This window comes from Siphateles boraxobius, unplaced genomic scaffold (assembly GCF_051911475.1).
Source record: "Siphateles boraxobius isolate OS27281-9 unplaced genomic scaffold, OSU_SipBor_1 65, whole genome shotgun sequence".
NCBI lineage: Eukaryota > Metazoa > Chordata > Actinopteri > Cypriniformes > Leuciscidae > Siphateles > Siphateles boraxobius.
In genome coordinates this window covers 16,935,172-16,960,838 of record NW_027509192.1, presented here as the reverse complement: position 1 = coordinate 16,960,838, position 25,667 = coordinate 16,935,172, and the positions used below count along the sequence as shown (strand labels likewise).

At 43.9% G+C, this 25,667-nt stretch overlaps 1 protein-coding gene across 1 annotated transcript in view; it reads right to left on the bottom strand.

Annotated features, from left to right (window-relative positions):
• The window catches only part of LOC143721285 (uncharacterized), a 223,163-nt gene that overhangs the window by 172,018 nt on the left and 25,478 nt on the right, over positions 1-25,667 (bottom strand). The window contains exon 4 of the mRNA XM_077211572.1: positions 1,784-1,840. Coding sequence (XP_077067687.1) covers positions 1,784-1,840 — 57 coding nt within the window. The remainder of the gene's footprint in view (positions 1-1,783; positions 1,841-25,667) is intronic.

Here is a 25,667-nt window from a genome sequence, read left to right as displayed (position 1 = left end):
TGACTACATCAGTGAGTTCCTAGACCTGGCGTATCAGACCCATTACCTCGACCTCTCACTGATCACCTTTTTCAGACTGGACTTAATGACATGTTAAAACAACTATCTAGGGTGTCTAGACGCCTAGAAATCTAAACGCACCCTAGCGGCAGCAAATGTAATTTGCAGCCAGGGTCGTCTGCGAGCTGGAAAAACCAAACTCTAGTCAGGCCAATCACATTGTGTACAGAGTCAGTGGGCAGGCTTAACATAATGACAGCAGAGTTGCAATGGTTCCGTGTGAAATCCCTGCTACTTGAAAACAAAGAAGATGGCTGCTGCTGCCGAACAGCGGTCTTTCAAATCGGCTTTGGCTGCGACTCTGGAAGACTTGGAGTTAAGCTTTTCTTTGAGACAAGAACAAAGATTGGCACTAAAGTCCGTCGCCCTGACTACGTCCCCTTCTCCGTTGCTCTGGTTGGTTGTAGCGCTATCCTATTGCGTGCAGAGGGAATGTGAAAGACAACCGTTTATCCCGCCCCTCGGATTGACCCCTGCCAGTGGTGTGTTCCCAGACCCAACATCTTGATGTGGGTCTGGCTTGTCATGGCCCTCCTGCCCACCCCAGTATGGATTATACCTTCATTTATGTAGTTTATCATTATCCTGTTTGTATTTAAAATCATGAGTTTGGTTCAGTTCATTGTCCAGTATTATTATTGTAATTATTATTATAATTTACAACTTTAACATTAACATGAATTACACAATTGTTCATGAATAAAAATACTTACTTGAAAAAGTTGAAGTTTGTGAGTCAGTTGAAGAAGAGCTTGTAGTTGCAGGGGGTGCTAAAATATTTAGATGTATGAATAGAAACATTATGCAAGTAATATTCGTTGACATACTTAAAATGACATTACTACATTAAATTAAATTCTGTCTTGTAAAAACAGCATCTGTAAACTGCGTTAACAGTTTTCCGACTGAAATGTCATAATAGTCCATTATATCTCGTATGTGCTGCTGTTGTACACAATTATCATAACAAAACTTAATTAGTAATACAAATCAATAAAATACAGCTGTAAGTGTTTATACAGTTCTCCATGAACAATACTTACTTGTAGAAGTTGTTTCAGTAGATGTTTGAGGGTCAGTTGAAGAGATGCTTGTAGTGATAAGGGATGCTGTGATATATAGACATATAATGAAATAAAAACAATTATTTATGAAATATTACTTACAAACTAACAATGGTATATGTTCATACAATATTTTTTTGTATTACAATCAATGTATTAATGTTTGAAGAATAACATATATATCATTATAAAAGTTTTAACTGATAGGCACTGATGTTTGATACTCAGGAAGTGACATGAAATAAGTACAATTATATTATATATATATATACAATTTCATTGTATGCAAAAGAATCTTTGTAAACATGTCAACAAATATATATATATATATATTTTTTTTGTTGTTGACATGTTTACAAAGAATCTTTTGCATACAATGAAATTCTGCATTTCAAGAATTATCATCACACAAATATATAATATAGGCATATAACAGTACACATTTTTATTTTAGGTGCTGATGTTTGATACTCAGGATGTGATTTGAAATACAGAAGTAACTACAGTATTAAGTGTAACAGTAAAACAGAAGAACTTTCTAAGAAAGTGTTAAGACAACTGTATATGAATATTACTTCACCATGATCATGTGAATAAACTACTGATATCATTTTCCTATTATCATGCTTACTCAAATGTCCATGAACAAACATACTCACTTGTAGGAGCTGATGTTTGAGACTCAGTTGAAGAATACATTGTAGTGGCAGTGGCTGCTAGAATATTTTGATATAGAAATAAATAATATAGTTTCACTGTGCAATGCTTGTCATGCTTACAAGTATATATATATATATATTTATTTTGATACAATAACATTCTGTATTAAAATAATTACTATTAAACGAATATGACAAATAGTACATTTTGTTAAAACAGTTTACTTTTCCAATGACTTGTTAGTTCATGTTTTCCCTGGGTTAGCTTTATTTCCTTGGTGACCGATTGCCTTCACCTGTGTCTTTAGTTTCTCGTTATCCTGTGTGCATTTAAGCCCTCTGTTTTGTTCAGTTCAATGACCTGTATTGTCTATGCTTGACTCCTGACTGGGGTTGGGTATAGTTTGAGTTTTTTACAATACCAGTGCCAAATCCATACTTTTAAAACGGTACCGGTGCCTAAATGCTGCCTGAACCGATACTTTAAAAAAGAGCCACAAAATGCCAAATTCTTTAAATTGGACAATATATTAAACGTTTAAAGTATATTTAAATATATAAATATAAGTAAGTATAAAACACAACAAATTTACACAACAATTTCACAATAAAACCTAAGCCACCTAACCCAACTACAATAATTTAACACTAAATAACAGTTCCCTTTCGTTGTCACTCCGAGTTACGTCGGATGACGATTAATGGGATTCGCTTAGAAAGCCTATCAACTTCGAGTATTACAAAACGAGCCAATGGCAAAGAAATGCCATGGGTCTGCGGAATTTGCAATGGCGTATCTCCGCCCTACCTCGTCGGTATAAAAGGAAGATGCTGGCAACATGCAGATATGTTTTTCGCTTCGGAGCCAAGTTAATCCTTCGTTCCACAAGCCATCTCTGAACTGTCAGCTTTACAGACGAGCGAGATTCTCTGGTGTTGGTGTGACGGCGATCTCCCGGCAAGCATGCACTTCCTGCTTATCTGTGCAGTGGTTTGCCAGTGAGTTTGTTTCTCCCACGGGCTCTTCAACACTCTCAGAGTTTCTTTTCTCTCACAAAAGAGATTGCACGTGGCACGTCTTTTTAAAGATGCATCGCCGGTGAACTTCTGGTTGCGGTAGACTGGTGGCCGACTTTGATGGGCACGAGCGCTGCATAGTGTGTTTGGGCATTGACCACGCTAGAGCAGCGCTCGTGGATGACTCATGTTCTCACTGTGGGAACATGACCATCGCAACATTACGATCAAGACTCAGTGATCTCGCAAGAGTGAGGGTCCCCTCATCCACACCCCGATCTAGCGCCTCCACGAGAGGTTCTACTTCGGCTGGTGGCCAGGGTGATCTGAGGGTGACGGTTTGGAACAAAGCACCGACTATCCGTCCGTGCCCAGCCGCACCCTCTCCAATGTTGCAACCCGCGAGTGTTCAGGGGATTTCCTTTGGCGCTCCAGAGGAGGACACTATGTCTATCGCAGCATCACAAGATGGGTCTAATTCTTCTGGAAGTGAAGATTTGTCACAGCTGCCACCTTCCGGTGTGCATACGGCTGTGCTCGAGTCCGATCCGGAGATGACGGCCATGCTTTCCCGGGCCGCCGTGAGCATCGGTTTAGAGTGGACCCCTCCACCCTGTCCCGAAGGCTAGCGGTTGGATGATTGCTACTTGGGTAAGGCCGCGGACCCCCGTCCGCGTCAAACCCGAATACCTTTCCTCCAGGACGTGCATGATGAGATCTCGAAGTCCTGGAAGACCCCCATGTCTTCCCGTGACCGCTCGTTGATCTCATCCGCCTTTCCTCCCCTCGATGAGGCGGCTGCCCGTGGGTACACTGGGCTCCCCCCGGTTGAACTATCTGTTGGGATGCAACTATGTCCTCAGAGCGCTTCTTCTCGTGGTGAGCCTAAGCACCCATCCAAAGCCTGTAGATATTCGTCTACGCTAGTGGCGAAGTCTTACAGAGCGGCGGGACAGGCAGCCACCTCTTTGCATGCCATGGCCATTCTGCAGGTCTACCAGGCCCAGATGCTCAGGGAAATGCACGAGGGTAGAACAGACCCAGGGCTCTTCAATGAGCTGCGCACCGCCACCGACCTTGCTCTCCGAGCGGCGAAGATGACCGCACGCTCCCTGGGTTTGGTGATGTCCACAGCCATGGTCCAGGAGAGACATCTCTGGCTGAACCTCGCTGATATGCGGGATGCCGAGCGGTTCCGCCTGCTCGACACCCCCATATCACAGGCCGGCCTTTTCGGCGGTGCAGTCGAGGACTTTGCCCAACAGTTCCTCTTGGGCTCTAGCGCATGGCGCCTCACTGACAGACATCTGCAGAGCTGCAGGCTGGGCGACACCGAACACATTCGCCAGATTCTACAATCTCCGAGTGGAGCCAGTGTCCTCTCTTGTACTCGCTTCAACCAGATAGTACTGGACCCGCTCAGGTGTCTTTGCTTACTCGCCATTTCTCTCCACGGACTGGATACGTGCGATATTCTCCTCAGGTGAGCTTCCTCGAAAGCCCTGAGTTCCTCCAGCACTCCTGACGTCGGCGCCAGTGTCTATTGCCTGCGCGTCGGCTAGGTGCCTCCCGTGTGCATGGTCCGTCCCCTGAGCGACCCCCACATGTGTATTTCAACTCTGTAAGCCTCTCTGAGCATGTGTCTTTACCTTGGCAAGCCACCTTGCCACCCCTGGGGTTGAAATATACCAACTGCGGCTGGACACCCCAGTGTTCTCCATATGCATCCTTCAGGTCATATGTGTATTCTCTAAGTCCCCCCCTCTGGTTTGGCAATAATTGCATTTCCCCTTAACCTTGGGACATGCTCCCCAGTGTACCTTGGTATTCCTGTTCTAGAGGGGAGTCCTTCGCCCGTGCCAGTCTCACGACAGGGATCTCAGATTTACGCAGGGCACTGGAAGCAGCCGAGAAGGTGGCGTGATTAGACTGGTAACCCCATTCGTAGTCATCCGACGTAACTCGGAGTGACAACGAAAGGGAACGTCTCGGTTACGTATGTATTTTACGAGACATTACGTCTGCCTGCCACTTTCCGCTGTACCGCGGGGATCGCCTGAAGCTCAGTCTTGGCTCCTCATCGAAGAAACATATCTGCATGTTGCCAGCGTCTTCCTTTTATACCCACGAGGTAGGGCGGAGATACGCTATGCAAATTCCGCAGACCCATGGCATTTCTTTGCCATTGGCTCGTTTTGTAATACTCAAAGTTGATAGGCTTTCTAAGCGAAACCCCATTCGTCGTCATCCGACGGAACATCGGAGTGACAACGAAAGGGAACAACAATTTTCTATGCCTATTTTTGGTCCTTGAGGGATGTTTTATAAATTTTGTAGAGTTAGTGCTTGCAAAGAGTGGTTCCTCCTTCACTGTGGGTGAGGTGGAGGAAGACTGGGAATCTTTCGCCTGGGTGTCTTGGCCTAGCCTAGAAATCTAGACACACACTAGCGGTAGCAAATGTAATTTGCAGCCAGGGTCGTCTTCGAGCTGGAAAAACCAAACTCTAATCAGGCCAATCACATCGTGTATAGAGTCGTGGGCGGGCTTAACATAATGACAACAGAGTTGCAATGGTTCTGCATGAATTCCCTGCTACTTGAAAACAAAGAAGATGGCTGCTGCTGCCGAACAGCCGGCTTTCAAATCGGCTATGGCCGCGACTCTGGAAGACTTGGAGTTAAGCTTTTCTTTGAGAAAAGAACAAAGATTGGCACTAAAGGCCGTCGCTCTGACTACGTGCCCTTCTTCGTTGCTCTGGTTGGTTGTAGCGCTATCCTATTGCGTGCAGAGGGAATTTGAAAGACAACCGTTTATCCCGCCCCTTGGATTGACCCCTGCCAGTGGTGTGTTCCCAGACCCAACATCTTGATGTCTGGCTTGTCAAGCTAGTCATGGCCCTCCTGCCCACCCCAGTATGGATTATACCTTAATTTACCTAGTTTATCATTATCCTGTGTGTATTTAAAATCATGTGTTTGGTTCAGTTCATTGTCCAGTATTATTATTGTAAGTATTATTATAATTTACCAATGTAACACTAACATGAATTACAACAATTACTAACAATTGTTCAGGAATAAAAATACTCACTTGAAAAAGCTGATGTTTGAGACTCAGTTGAAGAAGAGCTTGTTGTGGCAAGGGGTGCTAAAATGTATGTAAATGTATGAATAGAAACATAATGCAAGCAATATTCATTGACATGCTTAAAAGGACATTTCTGCATGAAATGAAATTTGGTATTGCAAAAAATATATGACACCATCTGTAAAATGTGTAAATACAGTTTTCCCAACTGAAATGTCATAATTGTCTATCTGATTTCCATTACACGAGAGTAGATGTTAAAACTTCATGCTGATTTGTACTCGGCTTTCGCCAAGATAAGCACCAACTAAGACGTAGCTTTACAGTAACCTATGCTTCTCCATCCATTTACGCTTCTTTCCATCTGGTGACGTGAATCTCCTTCTGTCTGGTGTTAATAGTGTATTTGCGCGTCAGCACACACAACGGCTGCAACCACAGTGCGGTCCCCCCATAACAACCCTCTGGATTGAGCGGAGTAGGGAACATCTCTAGAGTCTTCAAGTGGGCACCTTCCGTCCTCAGTGTTTCGTCGACTAGCCCACGACACCTCAAGAGGGCTCGACAGTGACTCTGGCGTCCCAGAGTCACCCCCCTCCGTCCCCCACTCAACTCAGCCCAGCTTACTGACCTCTACTTCCCTCTTGCTGCTGAGACCTAACCACAATCTCACAATCTCTCCGCAACCCAACCATACGCGCCAACCCGTTTGACTAAGGCTGTCGAGCCCCACTGGTGCGTTAATATGCAGTTTCAGTGGCAACGGTTCCGTATGGCATACCACCTACCGCAAAACACAATATCTGCCCAACCACCCGTCATTCACGCAATATACACAGAAACGTAATGACTGTAAATACTATACAACCTCTACAAATAAACCAACAGTGCTGCTGAGACATAACCACAATCTCACAATCTCTCCGCAACCCAACCATACGCGCCAACCCGTTTGACTAAGGCTGTCGAGCCCCACTGGTGCGTTAATATGCAGTTTCAGTGGCAACGGTTCCGTATGGCATACCACCTACCGCAAATCACAATATCTGCCCAACCACCCGTCATTCACGCAATATACAGAGGAACGTAATGACTGTAAATACTATACAACCTCTACAAATAAACCAACAGTGCTGCTGAGACCTAACCACAATCTCACAATCTCTCCGCAACCCAACCATACGCGCCAACCCGTTTGACTAAGGCTGTCGAGCCCCACTGGTGCGTTAATATGCAGTTTCAGTGGCAACGGTTCCGTATGGCATACCACCTACCGCAAAACACAATATCTGCCCAACTTCCCGTCATTCACGCAATATACACAGGAACGTAATGACTGTAAATACTATACAACCTATACAAATAAACCAACACCCTTCAAGTTTTCAAGAATTCTACGAAACCGTAGCATGGCGGCCTGTACTCAGCCAGCTAGAATCTTTCCGTCTCAACCACAGCCAGTTGCTGCTCCTTTCTGCTGCTTCAGATAAGTTCTTTACTGTGCGACGCAACTCTTGACCACTGAATCCGACGTCTCTGAGGAACCGGGTTGTAGAGTGTGCCACAAAACCTCGACAACCCACTTCCACTGGATAAACCTGGACTCTCCATCCTCGCTGTTCTGCTTCAGTGGCCAGATGAGCATACCACAATTTCTTCCTCTCATATGCCTCATCTACCGCATCCTCCCATGGCACTGTTAACTCTATCAGTTGAACAATGCGTGCTGATCCGGACCACAAAACAATATCTAGGTTAGTGGTGGCAATCTCAGGTGGAAAAATAAGCCGTTGATCAAGATCAGCCAGCATCTTTCAGTCATCAAGTGTCAATGAAGCCATTCTTTAATAGGTAGGTTGACAATCACTGAGCAATAATGCTGAAGAAAATTTTGCCTTCGACGTTTAATAGTGAAATAGGGCGAAACTGACTGATGCTTGTAGCATCTTTTTCTTTGGGTATAAAGACTCCCCCTGCTCGGCGCCATGATCTAGGTACAACCTGCCACTTTTCCCAAGCCACTTTTATCAATTTCCACAGAATCCTTAGAACTCCTGAAGCACTCTTGTACACTCTGTACGGAACTTCATTAGGCCCTGGAGATGATGAAGCCCTTGCCTTTCTCACAACCTGCTCTATCTCTTTCCACTTAGGTGCACAGACCTCCATTTGGTATTCTGGTGGATTGACAGGTGGGATGTCTGACGGAATTGACATAGGCTCATGCCTTTTTGCATCTGTATGCGTTTCCTCCAAATATCTCTCTAGCTCAACCCTAGATGCTTTTAAAGTGCCATTCTTCTCACTGGTGAATAACTTCTTTATGAATTTGAATGGATCTTTATAGAAATTAGCCCTCGCACGTTCCTTCTTTTGTAGCGTTTCCGTAGGCGCTCAGCTCTGCGTAATGTTGCAAGCTTATCTTTTATGGCCCTTTGTAAGAGATTGAGTCCCTCCTTCTGACTTTGTTCCGCTCTTTTCCATTGCTTCCTCAGCTGTCTCCTTTCTCTAACTAACCCTTCAATTTTCTGCTGCCGTCTAGACACTCCAGGAGTAGTTTGTACTTTTTCCTTCCTTTTTTCCACACCAAACCTCTCACTTCCATATGCGTAAATGATGTCCCCAAATGATGTCCCCTAACTGGTTTTCAACTGTACCAGTTAATCTTTCCAATGCAAAGCATAGATCTGTGTTTACCGTGTCCCATGCAGTTTTCTCACTAGCTCTTGGCCATCTAACTCCAGGCCTGTGCCAGTTGAGGTTCTTTTCTCTCTTATGCTGGTTAGTCTGACCGGGTTCACAAGAATCAATGTGTTCATCACTAACTGTGCAAACCCTCATCTCCTCTATGACAGGGGTGCTGATATCCTGCGAACTGTGGTTTGCTTCCTGTCGCTGGATTTCATTCGACTGACTTGACTGACTCCGTAAGAAGGACTGATCAATGCGAGGCCCTTGTCCCTTCTCCCTCAAGCATTTCATTTTCCCTTGATGAATCTTCAAACCCCTGACCGTTGTCGCCTTGCTCCAGCCACAGACACAAGCTTGGAGTTCAATGGCTTTGCTAACTGCTGAACCTGAACTAGTCTTTTGTGAAGTACTCTCCATACTCATATCCGTTTCCATTCCAAAGTCGTTAACCATGTTGTCCACCATTGAGTCATCTTCCGCCCCCGCTCTCGCAGACTCTAGGGGTATTTTCCTCTTTAATTTTTCAGAAGCCTTGGGCGGGTGTCTCCAGCATCCTGTAAACACAGAGCTGGATACTGCCGAAAAGGGTAGCTAACCCTTACCAGCCCCATTGGGTCTCTTTCCTCCTGTCAGCTGTCTCTCCAGGCTGTCACAAGGTCTTTCCCTTGTTGCCAGCAGCACTATTCACCGCAGTCACTGGACGTATCCAGATCTTCATGATTTCCATTACACGAGAGTAGATGTTAATTATATTAATTACATCTCGTAGGTGCTGGTGTTTGACACAATTATCATAATACAACTTCATTGGTAATAAAAATTAATAAAATACAGCTATAAGTGTTTACACAGTTGTCCATGAACAATACTTACTTGTAGAAGTTGTTTCAGTAGATGTTTGGGAGTCAGTTGGAGAAATGCTTGTAGTGTCAGGGGATGCTGTGATATATGGACATATAAAGAAATAAAAAATTAGAAGATAAATGCATCTTCCAGCCCCTCGCCATCTTCTCCTTCTGAATAGAGTTGGGGTAGTTTGGGTTTTTTACGATACCTGTGCCAAATCAATACTTTTAAAACGGTACCGGCGCCTAAATTCTGCCTGAACCGATACTTTAAAAAAAAAGCCACAAAATGCAGATGGATGATATTAAAGAGCTGCTTTTTATTGGAAAAAATTCTTTAAATTGGACAATATATTAAAAGTTTAAAGTATACTTAACTATAATAATATAAGTAAATACAAAACACAACAAATTTACATAACAATTTCACAATAAAACCTAAGCCACCTAACCCAACTACAATTAGTTAATTAGTTAACACTAAATAACAGTTACTATTATTATTACTTCTAACAACAGGCATTAGTAGGGGAATGCAAGCAACCACAGTAACCACGATATACATATATTTATATATATATATATATTTATAAGACTATGCTCTTTTTGTTTTGCACTTCGTGCATGCATATTGAATGCTAAATAAGTTAATAATGATAACAAGACTGTTTATCCTTGTGATTTGTACAGAGGCTCCGTGGATTTGCATTTAACAAGCCTAAACAGATAGTGAATGAGAGAGAGATTGACTTAGCGCGTACTATTACCTGCGTCTGTTCTTCAGGTCAAGTCATATATTCATAAAAATAAAATAATGATAATAAGTTTGCTATGCCCAAGAAAAGGGAAATCTCTGTCGTATCATCCTTTAAATTTAAGGTATTTCCCATGAATTGCGTCAGTGGTGTTCAGTGCATTAAATTAATACAATTGATCTCTATGAAGTGAAGCATTGGTTTCAGAGTTGCTCATATGCGGTCTATTGATGCTCAGCTGAGCCTTGTAAAGTGGCGCTCAAAGTTTAAATAATTTCAACACCTTGTTTCATTACATCGATCTTTTAATGAATCTGCGTTTTTGGAAGTCTTAGTTGAATTAACAGTTTAATGACTCATCAAAGACAGTCCCTTGCCACCACCTCGACAGCTCAGGCATTTAAGTGAAACAGTGATAAGGCACCGAAATTTCCGTTCTGAATCGGTCCTGGACAAACTGGTCATATAGGTACAGGTGCCATATTGGCACTGGATTTTGGTCCACAACCCTACTCCTCGACCAGGATGATTGCTCTTTTTTATGACTACATCAGTGAGTTCCTAGACCTGGCGTATCAGACCCATTACCTCGACCTCTCACTGATCACCTTTTTCGGACTGGACTTAATGACGTTAAAACAACTATTTTCTCTGCCTATTTTTGGTCCTTGAGGGTCCTGTTTTATAGATGTTGTAGAGTTAGTGCTTGCAAAGAGTGGTTCCTCCTACACTGTGAGTGAGGTGGAGGAAGACTGAGAATCTTTCGCTTGGGTGTCTTGGCCTAGCCTAGAAATCTAGACGCACACTAGCGGCAGCAAATGTAATTTGCAGCCAGGGTCGTCTGCGAGCTGGAAAAACCAAACTCTAGTCAGGCCAATCACATCGTGTATAGAGTCGGTGGGCGGGCTTAACATAATGACAGCAGTGTTGCAATGGTTCTGTGTGAATTCCCTGCTACTTGAAAAGAAAGAAGATGGCTGCTGCTGCCGAACAGCGGTCTTTCAAATCAGCTTTGGCCGCGACTCTGGAAGACTTGGAGTTAAGCTTTTCTTTGAGAAAAGAACAAAGATTGGCACTAAAGATTGGCACTAAAGGCCGTCGCTCTGACTACGTCCCCTTCTTCGTTGCTCTGGTTGGTTGTAGCGCTATCCTATTGCGTGCAGAGGGAATTTGGTGTGGGTCTGGCTTGTTAGGCTAGTAATGGCCCTCCTGCCCACCCCAGTATGGATTATACCTTCATTTACCTAGTTTATCATTATCCTGTGTGTATTTAAAATCATGTGTTTGGTTCAGTTCATTGTCCAGTATTATTATTGTAAGTATTATTATAATTTACCACTGTAACACTAACATGAATTACACAACTGTTCATGAATAAAAATACTCACTTGAAAAAGCTGATGTTTGAGACTCAGTTGAAGAAGAGCTTGTTGTGGCAAGGGGTGCTAAAATATTTAAATGCATGAATAGAAACATAATGCAAGAAATATTCATTGACATGCTTAAAAGGACATTTCTGCATGAAATGAAATGAAATTTGGTATTGCAAAAATTATATGACAGCATCTGTAAAATGCGTAAATACAGTTCCCTTTCGAGGGAACTCAACACTGCGTCGAGAATCGACACTTTGGGGACGCTCCCTTAGCGTGCGCCTCTGAAGTAAGAATGAAACTAATCCAATCCTGATTGGTGTCGTGACGTAACATGTGACGGCATAACCAGATGCATAAAAGTGACGCTGACACACAAACACATCAGCTTTCGCTCTTCAGCAAGCGCTCTCTGTGAAACTGTCTGTCTTATTTTGTGTTGTTTGTCTGTGCAAAGCTCTATATTATGGCGAGTGAACAATACACTAAGTGTGTGCACCTCTGCCCAATATTATATATATGCCACGGGTGGGGACACGCATCAGCTATGTGTGTGTGTATTGTTTAGGGGCGCAGCACGCACTGTCAGCTCTCGAGAGGGCTGCCTGTGCACACTGTGAAGCACTTCCTATTAGAGTGCAGCGCTCCCACTTGGCTATATTATTTCCTGATGATGGCCAGGCTCGCGATCCCCGCGATTCGGGTCCCGCGTCCGTTGAGGCGGCGCGACGGCTTAGATCGTGGAGATCGCAGAAGGATCTCGCGGATGAGAACGAGACTGCTGAGGCACCTTTTCTCTCATCATCCGCAGATTCTATGACACTCGTTCACGACGCAGAAGCCGGCGATGCGGCTTCTTCTGCCCGTGACGAGTGTCCAGTGCTCGAGCTATCTGTTTATAGGGAAGTAGATGTGCTCAGCATCGGGAACCAGCAACATGAGTCACTCTCGCCGGCTTATGTTTCTGCTTATGTAGAGCTCGTGGAGGTTGTGATGCGTGATGTGGCCAGACTAAATAAATAAATAAATAAATATATATATATATATATATATATATATATATATATATATATATATATATATATAAAATATATCAGCTGGCCACAAAATAAGCAGGATGATCCCTGTCAAAATGAACTATACGAGAGATTCCTGCAGCACCGTTCACAACCTCAGAGCCGGGGCTCACTGTTTTTCCCAGATCTTTATAAAATACATATATATATATATATATATATATATATATATATATATATGTAGATCCTGGGAAAAACCCCACTCTTTACGTATCTCACCACACTCGCAGGTTTATGTTTCTGCTTATGTAGAGCTCGTGGAGGTTGTGATGCGTTCTGTGGCCAGACTAAATAAATATATTTATTTATAAATGCCTGCACTCTATAACGATTTTGCAAGCGTACCAGGCCGATCTTCTTAAAGATCTAAATGAGGCAAATATTCCTGTTGGCCGCTCCGCTGTTGGCCTGTTTTCCAACGCTGTCACTACAGTCATTGAAAGGTTTCAGGAAGCAAAAAAAAACAAAAAAAACAGTCGACGGCATTCCAATGGTATTTCCCTCGCCACTCTAAATCAAAGCTCCTCCCATCGGCAAGAGCAAAAAGAGAGCGTTGCCTCTAGAGCCCCTCCTGCGGGAGCTTGGCAACAGAGGAAGCACTCTCAACCGAAGTCCTCCAGCCAGAAGGGTGACCTGAGGGCCGTCCTTCAGGCGAAAAAAGGCTTCGGGAAGGAGGTCCTTAAGGTCCTTCTGAACCAACCCCCCCCCACCTAACCCCCCCGCCCCCCACCGCTGTTGAACAATCGAGGTTGTTCTAGCAGCAGGTGCCCTCGGGGACGAATATGTTGTCCCGCCGTCCTTGACGCTTCGGGCGACATTGATTTCCAGCGAACGCACACCGTGGTGTTCGCCCCAAAAGCTTGCAACAGGGCACCGACTATGGTCAAAAAAACTGTATCGACGTTTTCCTGCCGGTCCTCCGCTTCAGGAAGTCGAGAATAGTGCTCGAAAAACACCCGAGGCCAGTCTCGAGGGGCTGGTTCCCTTAGTAGATTTTGTAGAAGAATGGCAACGCCTTCCGAATATATCTATATGGGTCCTGTATATTATAAAATATTATAAAATATGGGTACAGATTGTAGTTCGGTCACCGACCTCCCTAGTTTGCTGGGGTGGTACCGACTGCAGTGGTTCCAGAACAGGCTTGGGTTATGGAACAAGAGGTACAGACTCTACTGGAATTAAGGGGCAATACAATGTGTTCCCCTACCAGACAAGGAGTCCTGGTTTTACAGCCGGTACTTTATAGTTCCAAAGAAGGATGGCGACTGAGGCCAATTTTAGATCTAGGGCTTTTGAATCGTTCTTTGAGGAGATTCAGGTTCAAAATGCTTACTATTCCCATTATCGTGAACCAAATCAGATCCGAGGACTGGTTTGTCACGATGGATCTAAAAGACGCTTATTTTCATGTCTCCATCCTTCCATGTCACAGGAGGTTCCTGAGGTCGCTTTCGGGGGCGAAGCATACCAATATCGGGTTCTTCCGTTCGGCCTAGCACTCTCTCCCCGCATGTTCACAAAGTGTATGGATGCGGCTCTGGCTCCACTGAGGCTTCAGGGCATCCGTATATACTGAATTAAATCGACGACTGACTCATATTGGCCCAGTCTCGAGAAATGGCAGTTCGGCATCGAGATGTCGTCCTTGGCCACATTCAGAACCGGAGTTTGAGGCTCAACAATAAGAAAAATGTGTTGGACCCAGCTCAGAAGACTACATTTACATTTAATCATTTAGCTGATGCTTTTATCCAAAGCGACTTGCAATTGCTATATGTCAGAGGACGCACGCCTCTGGAGCAACTATGGGTTAAGTGTCTTGCACGTATGGGTTAAGTGTCGGGCACGTATGTCTCCCGCTCGTATCGAATCCATCCTGGCCATGGTGTCCGGGATAAAGCTAGGCCAGGCCATCACTGTAAAGCAATTTCAAAGACTGCTGGGCCTCATAACAGTGGCATCCAACATAATTCCTTTGGGCCTGTTTCACATGAGGCCCCTTCAGTGGTGGCTCAAAGCCAAGGGTTTTTTCCCCAAGGGAAATCCGTTCCGTATAATAAAGGTTACGCGCAGATGCCTTCGTTCCCTATTAATATGGAAGAAACCTTGGTTCTTGTCCCAAGGGCCAGTGTAAGGGTCGTCATGTCGCCGGGGAACTGTTTCGACAGACGCTTCCCTCGCTGGCTGGGGGACGGCCGCTTTGCCAGGGGTCTGTGGCAGGACCATCATCATTCTTGGCATATAAATTGCCTAGAGATGTTGGCTGTGTTCAGGGCTCTGAGGAGCTTCTTCACAGACATCAAAGGTTACCACCTCTCAGTGGTAGCTTATCTAAACCGACAAAGGACACTCAGATCGTGCCCTCTATCCAGATTGGCGCATCAGATCATTTTATGGTCCCAAGGGAAAATATTATCTATAAGAGCAATATATGTCCCGGGGGTTCTGAATCAGGGAGCAGACATCCTGTCGAGGCAGGGGCTGAGGCCCAGGGAATGGAGACTCCATCCAGAGGTGGTGGAGTTCATATGGCGAGGTTTGGACCAGTGGAAGTGGATCTGTTTGCGTCTCGAGGGACGTCCGTCCCACTGTCCACTTTGGTTCTCCCTCACTCATCCAGCCCCGCTGGGGTTGGATGCCATGGTACAGGCCTGGCCGAGGCTTCGCCTGTACACTTCTTCCCCCGATCGCTCTGCTCCCGGGAGTCCTGGAGAGGGTCCGTCAGGAGGGCATCAGTCTTCTTCTGATAGCCCTGTTTTGGCCAGCCTGAGTATGGTTTTCAGACTTAATTTCACTCCTGATAGCTCCGCCATGGCAGATTCCTCTGAGGAGGGGTCTGTTGTCTCAGGCGGAGGGCACTATATTCCATCCTCATCCACAGCTGTGGAAATTGTGGACCTGGCCTCTGAGGGGGCTCAGTACCTAGATGTTGGTCTATCATCTGGGGTGGTCGAAACCATACTTATCTCTAGCGCTCCGTCTACTAGGAGATTATATGGCCTCAAGTGGAATATTTTTCTACTTGGTGTAGAGAACTTGAGTTAGGCCCAGTTAACTGCCCAATGGCTTCAGTTCTGGAGTTTCTTCAAGATCGTTCTCTGCGAATCTCTCCCCTTCCACACGTAGGGTGTACGTGGCTGCCATTGCGGCGTTCTTTGCACCACTAAATGTTGGGCCTTTAGGGAGGCACCAACTGGTCATACTATTTCTCCATGGTATTGGAGGATGAGACCGACAGTCAGGTCCAGGGTTCCTTCCTGGGACCTGGCGGTGGTTCTCGAAGGGCTATCCCTGGCTCCCTTCGAATACCTACAGTCGACTCCGCCTAGGACCTCACGTTCAAGATAGCCTTTCTCTTAGCTATTTCTTTAAAGAGACTGGGAGATCTCCAAGCCCTGGCATTATCGCCAGCTTGCTTGGGGTGTGCCCCCGGCGGAGTTAAGGCCATCCTGCTTCGAGACCCAGCTATGTGCCTTAAGTGTAATTTATCATGGCTAGGTCCATGGTCCTGCAAGTATTTCATCCTCCACCTCATGTGTCGGCAGAAAAGGAGAGGTTCCTTGCACTGCCCGTCAGAGTTCCGAGTATTACCTTGAGAGGTCCTCTTCTTGGAGGAGGTCGGACCTACTGTAGTGTGTTTTGGATCACCTATTAGGGGCTCCCGGCTATACAAACCATAAGTAGGCCTACAAGGTGCGGAATTTGACTTCACCATTGGCCGTTAGGGCTAATTCTACTAGAGGATTGGCGTCCTCTAGGGCCCTCCTTTCGGGAGTTCCCATCAAGGAGATCTATGAGGCAGCCGGTTGGGCTACCCCACACACTTTTGTTAGGTTCTATAGTCTGCACCTCCCTAGTACGGATGGCACACATGTGCTCTCGTCCTAGCTGAGTGCCTGAATCAGTTTCACTCTGGGGCAGGCCTGTTTTCGGTGCGTAGCCTAGTGGGCATTCGTTCCCCAAAGTGTCGATTGTCGACGCAGTGTTGAGTTCCCTCGAAAGGGAGCGTCTCGGGTTATGACTATAACCCTTGTTCCCTGAGAAGGGAACGAGACACTGCGTCGTCCTGCCACGCCCCTCGAGGCCTTGAGCGTCTTGCTTCACTGCGGAGCTGATGTGTGTGTGTGTCAGCGTCACTTTTATGCATCCGGTTATGCCTCCACATGTTACGTCACGACTCAACACCAATCAAGATTGGATTAGTTTCATTCTTACTTTAGAGGCGCACGCTGAGGGAGCGCCCCCAAAGTGTCGATTCTCGAAGCAGTGTCTCGTTCCCTTCTCAGGGAACAAGGGTTATAGTCATAACCCAAGACGTTTTCCCAACTGAAATGTCACAATTGTCTATCTATATTAATTACATCTCGTAGGTGCTGCTGTTTGACACAATTATCATACTACAACTTCATTGGTAATAAAAAATTAATAAAATACAGCTATAAGTGTTTACACAGTTGTCCATGAACAATACTTACTTGTAGAAGTTGTTTCAGTAGATGTTTGGGAGTCAGTTGAAGAAATGGTTGTAGTGTCAGGGGATGCTGTGATATATGGACATATAAAGAAATAAAAAATCAGAAGATAAATGCATCTTCCAGCCCTTCGCCATCTTCTCCTTCTGAATAGGGTTGGGATAGTTTGGGTTTTTTACTATACCTGTGCCAAATCAATACTTTTAAAACGGTACCGGCGCCTAAATGCTGCCTGAACCAATACTTAAAAAAAGAGCCACAAAATGCAGATGGATGACATTAAAGAGCTGCTTTTTATTGAAACAAAATTCTTTAAATTGGACAATATATTAAAAGTTTAAAGTATACTTAAATATATAAATATAAGTAAATACAAAACACAACAAATTTACACAACAATTTCACAATAAAACCTAAGCCACCTAACCCAACTACAATAAGTTAACACTAAATAACAGTTACTATTATTATTACTTCTAACAACAGGCATTAGTAGAGGAATGCAAGCAACCACAGTAACCACGGTATATATATATATATATATATATATATATATATATATATATATATATATATATATATATATATTATATTTTATAAGGCTATGCTCTATTTGTTTTGCACTTCGTGCATGCGTATTGAATGCTAAATAAGTTAATAATGATAACAAGACTGTTTATCCTTGTGATTTGTACAGAGGCTCCGTGGATTTGCATTTAACAAGCCTAAACAGACAGTGAATGAGAGAGAGATTGACTTAGCGCGTACTATTACCTACATCTAGAGATGCTCCGATCAGCATTATTGGGGCCGATCACCGATTACCGATCACCAAAATCATGATCTGCCGATTGCCGATCACTGCCGATCACAGAATAGCAGGGGAATGGGAATCTTTTTATCTATAATCTAGCAGAGTTTGCACCATTTGTAGAAATGTTTATTTAATTGTATTTAGAAAATGAGATGTCTTAAGGCTACTGTAGGCCAGCTTTCCCAAATAAGGCAGAGTAACATTAAATTATTCCAAACAAAGAGGGGTCAGGCAGACCAACACACATCAGATCAGCCTAATGGGAGGGGATCAAGTTACACTTAGGCATATTTGGAAATAGTAGCCTCTTAAAACACCCACTACATTTACTAATTGGCAACAAAATGTACAACTTGTTACACCAAAACTGGCTACTGATAAAAGGACAAAACTATGGCAAGTTTTTTTCTGTTATTATTATGGACGTCTGATGTAGTTGAGCAGAATGCTCTTTTATGAAGTTACTTAATAACACATATTTAATGAGATTATGCCTGAAAAGGTTTTGGATTTTTTTATCATATGTTCATTTAAAAATATATATTGTATAAAATTACATCTTGTTTTGTTTTGTTTTATTGTATTTATATGATATTTGTATTTTTATAATTGAATTTTTGCCAAGAAAATAGCTTTGAATGCTGACATGGCATTAAATAAAATAATCTGAATCTGATGTAGTTGAGGAACCAACTACGTCAGATAAAAAAAAAAAAAATACCACCACCACTTTTGAAACATCTCGCGGCACGAATGTACCAATACAAATAAATAAAAACATCTCCAGTTAACTCAGAGCATTCATTTTGTTCATTTGTTGAATAAGAGGCGATCTAGCGCTGAAATGTTTTTTTTTTATCATGTGATCAAAGTGCTCGTTGCCGCATCGATCAGTGGCGCAGATACCGCGTTCTGTTGTGGCTCGTGCGGTGCACGGTCTTCACTCGGACGCGCGCTTCAATCTGTTGGGAGACTCCCTATTCGTTCCGGTGAAGGAGAACTCATGTTGCCACTGCCAAGCTCCACTCTGCTGTCGTGTGCCTGTGCGCAAGTCGCGCGAGTAATTTACGTCACGTGATCGGCTTTTTTGGTTCGCCGATCAATCTATTTTTAGCCAATATCGGCCGATCATGATCGGCGTCCGATCAATCGGAGCATCCCTACCTACGTCTGTTCTTCAGGTCTAGTCATATATTTATAAAAAAATTAATAATGATAATAAGTTTGCCATGTCCAAGAAAACGGAAATCTCTGTCGTATCATCCTTGAACATTTAAGGTATTTCCCATGAATTGCGCCAGTGGTGTTCACTGCATTAAATCAATACAATTGATCTCTATAAAGTGAAGCATCGGTTTCAGCGTTGCCCATATGCGGTGCATTGATGCTCAGCTGAGCCTTGTAAAGTGGCGCTCAAAGTTTAAATAATTTCAACACCTTGTTTCATTACATCGATCTTTTAATGAATCTGCGTTTTTGCAAGTGTTAGTTGAATTAACAGTTTAATGACTCACTCAAAGACAGTCCCTTGCCGCCACCTCGACAGCTCAGGCATTTAAATGAAACAGTGATAAGGCACCGAAATCTCCGTTCTGATTCGGTCCTGGACAAACTGGTCATATAGGCACAGGTGCCATATTGGCACTGGATTTTGGTCCACAACCCTACTCCTCGACCAGGATGATTGCTCTTTTTTATGACTACATCAGTGAGTTCCTAGACCTGGCGTATCAGACCCATTACCTCGACCTCTCACTGATCACCTTTTTCGGACTGGACTTAATGACGTAAAACAACTATTTTCTCTGCCTATTTTTGGTCCTTGGGGGTCCTGTTTTATCGTTTTTTTAGAGTTAGAGCTTGCAAAGAGTGGTTCCTCCTTCACTGTGAGTGAGGTGGAGGAAGACTGGGAATCTTTGCGCTTGGGTGTCTTGGCCTAGCCTAGAAATCTAGATGCACACTAGCGGCAGCAAATGTAATTTGCAGCCAGGGTCGTCTGCGAGCTGGAAAAACCAAACTCTAGTCAGGCCAATCACATCGTGTATAGAGTCGGTGGGCGGGCTTAACATAATGACAGCAGAGTTGCAAAGGTTCTGCGTGAATTCCCTGCTACTTGAAAACAAAGAAGATGGCTGCTGCTGCCGAACAGCGGTCTTTCAAATCGGCGTTGGCCGCAACTCTGGAAGACTTGGAGTTAAGCTTTTCTTTGAGAAAAGAACAAAGATTGGCACTAAAGGCCGTCGCTCTGACTACCTCCCCTTCTTCGTTGCTCTGGTTGGTTGTAGCGCTATCCTATTGCGTGCAGAGGGAATTTGATGTGGATCTGGCTTGTCAGGCTAGTCATGGACCTCCTGCCCACCCCAGTATGGATTTTACCTTCATTTACCTAGTTTATCATTATCCTGTGAGCATTTAAAATCATGTGTTTGGTTCAGTTCATTGTCCAGTATTATTATTGTAAGTATTATTATAATTTACCACTGTAACACTAACATGAATTACACAATTGTTCATGAATAAAAATACTCACTTGAAAAAGCTGATGTTTGAGACTCAGTTGAAGTAGAGCTTGTTGTGGCAAGGGGGGCTAAAATATTTAAATGTATGAATAGAAACATAATGCAAGCAAGGTATGCATTGACATGCTTAAAAGGAAATTTCTGCATGAAATCAAATGAAATTTGGTATTGCAAAAATTATATGACAGCTTCTGTAAAATGCGTAAATACAGTTCCCTTTCGAGGGAACTCGGACTGCGTCGAATGACACTTTGGGGGGAACGCCCCTCAGCGTAGCGTCTCTGAAGCATGAATGAAACCAAGCCAATCTCTGATTGGTGTTGCGTCATGACGTAATGAGTGACGGCATACAAGCGGGAGCTATAAAGGACGCCGACACACATGAGATGTCAGCTTTCTGTTCTAAAGCAAGACTTGTCTGTTTGACTTGTCTGTTTTATTTGGTGTTGTCTGTCACAAGCATTTCAAATATATATATATATATATATATATATATATATATTTTGGTGAGCCAAGCTAGTTTAACGCGGTGTGTGCATCCCTGCCCTCGTTATATCACGGGTGGGGACACACATCGTTTGTGCACTCATTGTTTGGGAGTGCAGCACGCGCGGGCAGCTGCGAAAAACTTCCAATCCGTGTGCTCCCGACTGGCCATTTTTAACGAGGATGGTCAGGCTCGCGAGCCTCGTGGTGCGGGACCCGCGTTTGCTGAGGCAGCGCGGCAACGCTCTTCATGGGGCTCGCAAATGGATCTGACAGGGGATCTCGAGACTGCCGAGGCACATTCTCGGGATTCATCTGTCAGTTCTGATGTTCTCCCACCTCGCGCGGAAGCCCGCCCCGCGGCTTCATCCACGCGAGTGGAGGACCCGATGTTTGAGCTGTCTGCTTCCGAGGAAGTAGACGTGCTCAGTATCAAGGGCGGAGATTTTGGGGATGACTCGCCACCCCATGTCCCCGCATATGAGGAGCTGGTAGAGGTTGTCTCTCGTGCTGTGGCCCGTCTTAATATCAGTTGGCCACATGAGAGGCAGGAAAGCGCTTGTGAAAAGCAAATTAGACGAACGCTTCCCGCAGCACAGAGAGCAACCTCAACACCAGGGCTTGCCTTTCTTTCGCGATTTACACAACAGGTTGTGTAAATCGTGGAATAAACCACATTCCTCGCGCGTGTCCAACCCCCCTGTCCTTAATTATAGAAATATTTTGGGGGCGCGAGAGAAAGGTTATGGGACGATGCCAAAGGTGGAACAACCATTAGCCACCTATTTATCACCTGAATCGGCATCGTCCCTAAAAGCCCCGGTGCCCCCCACTAAGCCGTGTAGGGATACATCTTCCTTGGTGGGCAGGGCTTATATGGCTACGGGTACTAGTTTCATTCATGCTTCAGAGACGCTACGCTGAGGGGCGTTCCCCCCAAAGTGTCATTCGACGCAGTCCTCGTTCCTTTTCTCAGGGAACAAGGGTTACAGTCGTAACCCGAGGACGTTTTCCCAACTGAAATGTCATAATTGTCTATCTATATTAATTACATCTCGTAGGTGCTGCTGTTTGACACAATTATCATAATACAACTTCATTGGTAATAAAAATTAATAAAATACAGCTATAAGTGTTTACACAGTTCTCCATGAACAATACTTACTTGTAGAAGTTGTTTCAGTAGATGTTTGGGAGTCAGTTGAAGAAATGCTTGTAGTGTCAGGGGATGCTGTGATATATGGACATATAAAGAAATAAAAAATTAGAAGATAAATGCATCTTCCAGCCCTTCGCCATCTTCTCCTACTGAATAGGGTTGGGATAGTTTGGGTTTTTTACGATACCGGTGCCAAATCAATACTTTTAAAACGGTACCGGCGCCTAAATGCTGCCTGAACCGATACTTAAAAAAAGAGCCACAAAATGCAGATGGATGACATTAAAGAGCTGCTTTTTATTGAAACAATTCTTTAAATTGGACAATATATTAAAAGTTTAAAGTATACTTAAATATATAAATATAAGTAAATACAAAACACAACAAATTTACACAACAATTTTACAATAAAACCTAAGCCACCTAACCCAACTACAATAAGTTAACACTAAATAACAGTTACTATTATTATTACTTCTAACAACAGGTATTAGTAGAGGAATGCAAGCAACCACAGTAACCACGATATATATATATATATATATATATATATATATATATATATATATATATATATATATATTTTATAAGGCAATGCTCTTTTTGTTTTGCACTTTGTGCATGCGTATTGAATGCTAAATAAGTTAATAATGATAACAAGACTGTTTATCCTTGTGATTTGTACAGAGGCTCCGTGGATTTGCATTTAACAAGCCTAAACAGACAGTGAATGAGAGAGAGATTGACTTAACGCGTACTATTACCTGCGTCTGTTCTTCAGGTCAAGTCATATATTCATAATAATAGAATAATGATAATAAGTTTGCCATGTCCAAGAAAAGGGAAATCTCTGTCGTATCATCCTTTAACATTTAAGGTATTTCCCATGAATTGCGTCAGTGGTGTTCAGTGCATTAAATCAATACAATTGATCTCTATAAAGTGAAGCATCGGTTTCAGCGTTGCCCATATGCGGTGCATTGATGCTCAGCTGAGCCTTGTAAAGTGGCGCTCAAAGTTTAAATAATTTCAACACCTTGTTTCATTACATCGATCATTTAATGAATCTGCGTTTTTGCAAGTGTTAGTTGAATTAACAGTTTAATGACTCACTCAAAGACAGTCCCTTGCCGCCACCTCGACAGCTCAGGCATTGAAGTGAAACAGTGATAAGCCACCGAAATTTCCGTTCTGATTCGGTCCTGGACAAACTGGTCATATAGGTACAGGTGCCACATTGGCACTGGATTTTGGTCCACAACCCTACTCCTCGACCAGGATGATTGCTCTTTTTTATGACTACATCAGTGAGTTCCTAGACCTGGCGTATCAGACCCATTACCTCGACCTCTCACTGATCACCTTTTTCGGGACTGGACTTAATGACGTTAAAACAACTATTTTCTCTGCCTATTTTTGGTCCTTGAGGGTCCTGTTTTATAGATTTTGTAGAGTTAGTGCTTGCAAAGAGTGGTTCCTCCTTCACTGTCAGTGAGGTGGAGGAAGACTGGGAATCTTTCGCTTGGGTGTCTTGGCCTAGCCTAGAAATCTAGACGCACATTAGCGGCAGCAAATGTAATTTGCAGCCAGGGTCGTCTGCGAGCTGGAAAAAACAAACTCTAGTCAGGTCAATCACATCGTGTATAGAGTCGATGGGCTGGCTTAACATAATGACAACAGAGTTGCAATGGTTCTGCGTGAATTCCCTGCTACTTGAAAACAAAGAAGATGGCTGCTGCTGCCGAACAGCGGTCTTTCAAAGCGGCTTTGGCCGCGACTCTGGAAGACTTGGAGTTAAGCTTTTCTTTGAGAAAAGAACAAAGATTGGCACTAAAGGCCGTCGCTCTGACTACGTCCCCTTCTTCGTTGCTCTGGTTGGTTGTAGCGCTATCCTATTGCGTGCAGAGGGAATTTGATGTGGGTCTGGCTTGTCAGGCTAGTCATGGCCCTCCTGCCCACCCCAGTATGGATTATACATTCATTTACCTAGTTTGTCATTATCCTGTGTGTATTTAAAATCATGTGTTTGGTTCAGTTCATTGTCCAGTATTATTATTGTAAGTATTATTATAATTTACCAATGTAACACTAACATAAATTACACAATTGTTCATGAATAAAAATACTCACTTGAAAAAGCTGATGTTTGAGACTCAGTTGAAGAAGAGCTGGTTGTGGCAAGGGGTGCTAAAATATTTAAATGTATGAATAGAAACATAATGCAAGCAATATTCATTGACATGCTTAAAAGGACATTTCTGCATGAAATGCAATGAAATGAAATTTGGTATTGCAAAAATTATATGACAGCATCTGTAAAATGCGTAAATACAGTTTTCCCAACTGAAATGTCATAATGGTCTATCTATATTAATTACATCTCGTAGGTGCTGCTGTTTGACACAATTATCATAATACAACTTCATTGGTAATAAAAAATAATAAAATACAGCTATAAGAGTGTACACAGTTGTCCATGAACAATACTTACTTGTAAAAGTTGTTTCAGTAGATGTTTGGGAGTCAGTTGAAGAAATGCTTGTAGTGTCAGGGGATGCTGTGATATATGGACATATAAAGAAATAAAAAAATTAGGCATTAGTAGAGGAATGCAAGACTTGTCTGTCTTATTTGGTGTTGTCTGTCACAAGCATTTCAAATATATATATATATATATTTTGGTGAGCCAAGCTAGTTTAACGCGGTGTGTGCATCCCTGCCCTCGTTATATCACGGGTGGGGACACACATCGTTTGTGCACTCATTGTTTGGGAGTGCAGCACGCGCGGGCAACTGCGACAAAACTTCCAATCCGTGTGCTGCGCTCCCGACTGGCCATTTTTAACGAGGATGGTCAGGCTCGCGAGCCTCGTGGTGCGGGACCCGCGTTTGCTGAGGCAGCGCGGCAACGCTCTTCATGGGGCTCGCAAATGGATCTGACAGGGGATCTCGAGACTGCCGAGGCACATTCTCGGGATTCATCTGTCAGTTCTGATGTTCTCCCACCTCGCGCGGAAGCCCGCCCCGCGGCTTCATCCACGCGAGTGGAGGACCCGATGTTTGAGCTGTCTGCTTCCGAGGAAGTAGACGTGCTCAGCATTGAGGGCGGAGATTTTGGGGATGACTCGCCACCCCATGTCCCCGCATATGAGGAGCTGGTAGAGGTTGTCTCTCGTGCTGTGGCCCGTCTTAATATCAGTTGGCCACATGAGAGGCAGGAAAGCGCTCGTGAAAAGAAAATTAGACGAACGCTTCTCGCAGCACAGAGAGCAACCTCAACACCAGGGCTTGCCTTTCTTTCCCGATTTACACAACGAGTAGTGTAAATCGTGGAATAACCACATTCCTCGCGCGTGTCCAACCCCCCCAGTCCTTAATTATAGTAATATTCTGGGGGCGTGAGAGAAAGGTTATGGGACCATGCCAAAGGTGGAACAACCATTAGCCATCTATTTATCACCTGAATCGGCATCGTCCCTAAAAGCCCCGGTGCTGCCCACTAAGCCGTGTAGGGATACATCTTCCTTGGTGGGCAGGGCTTATATGGCTACGGGTACTAGTTTCATTCAGGCTTCAGAGACGCTAC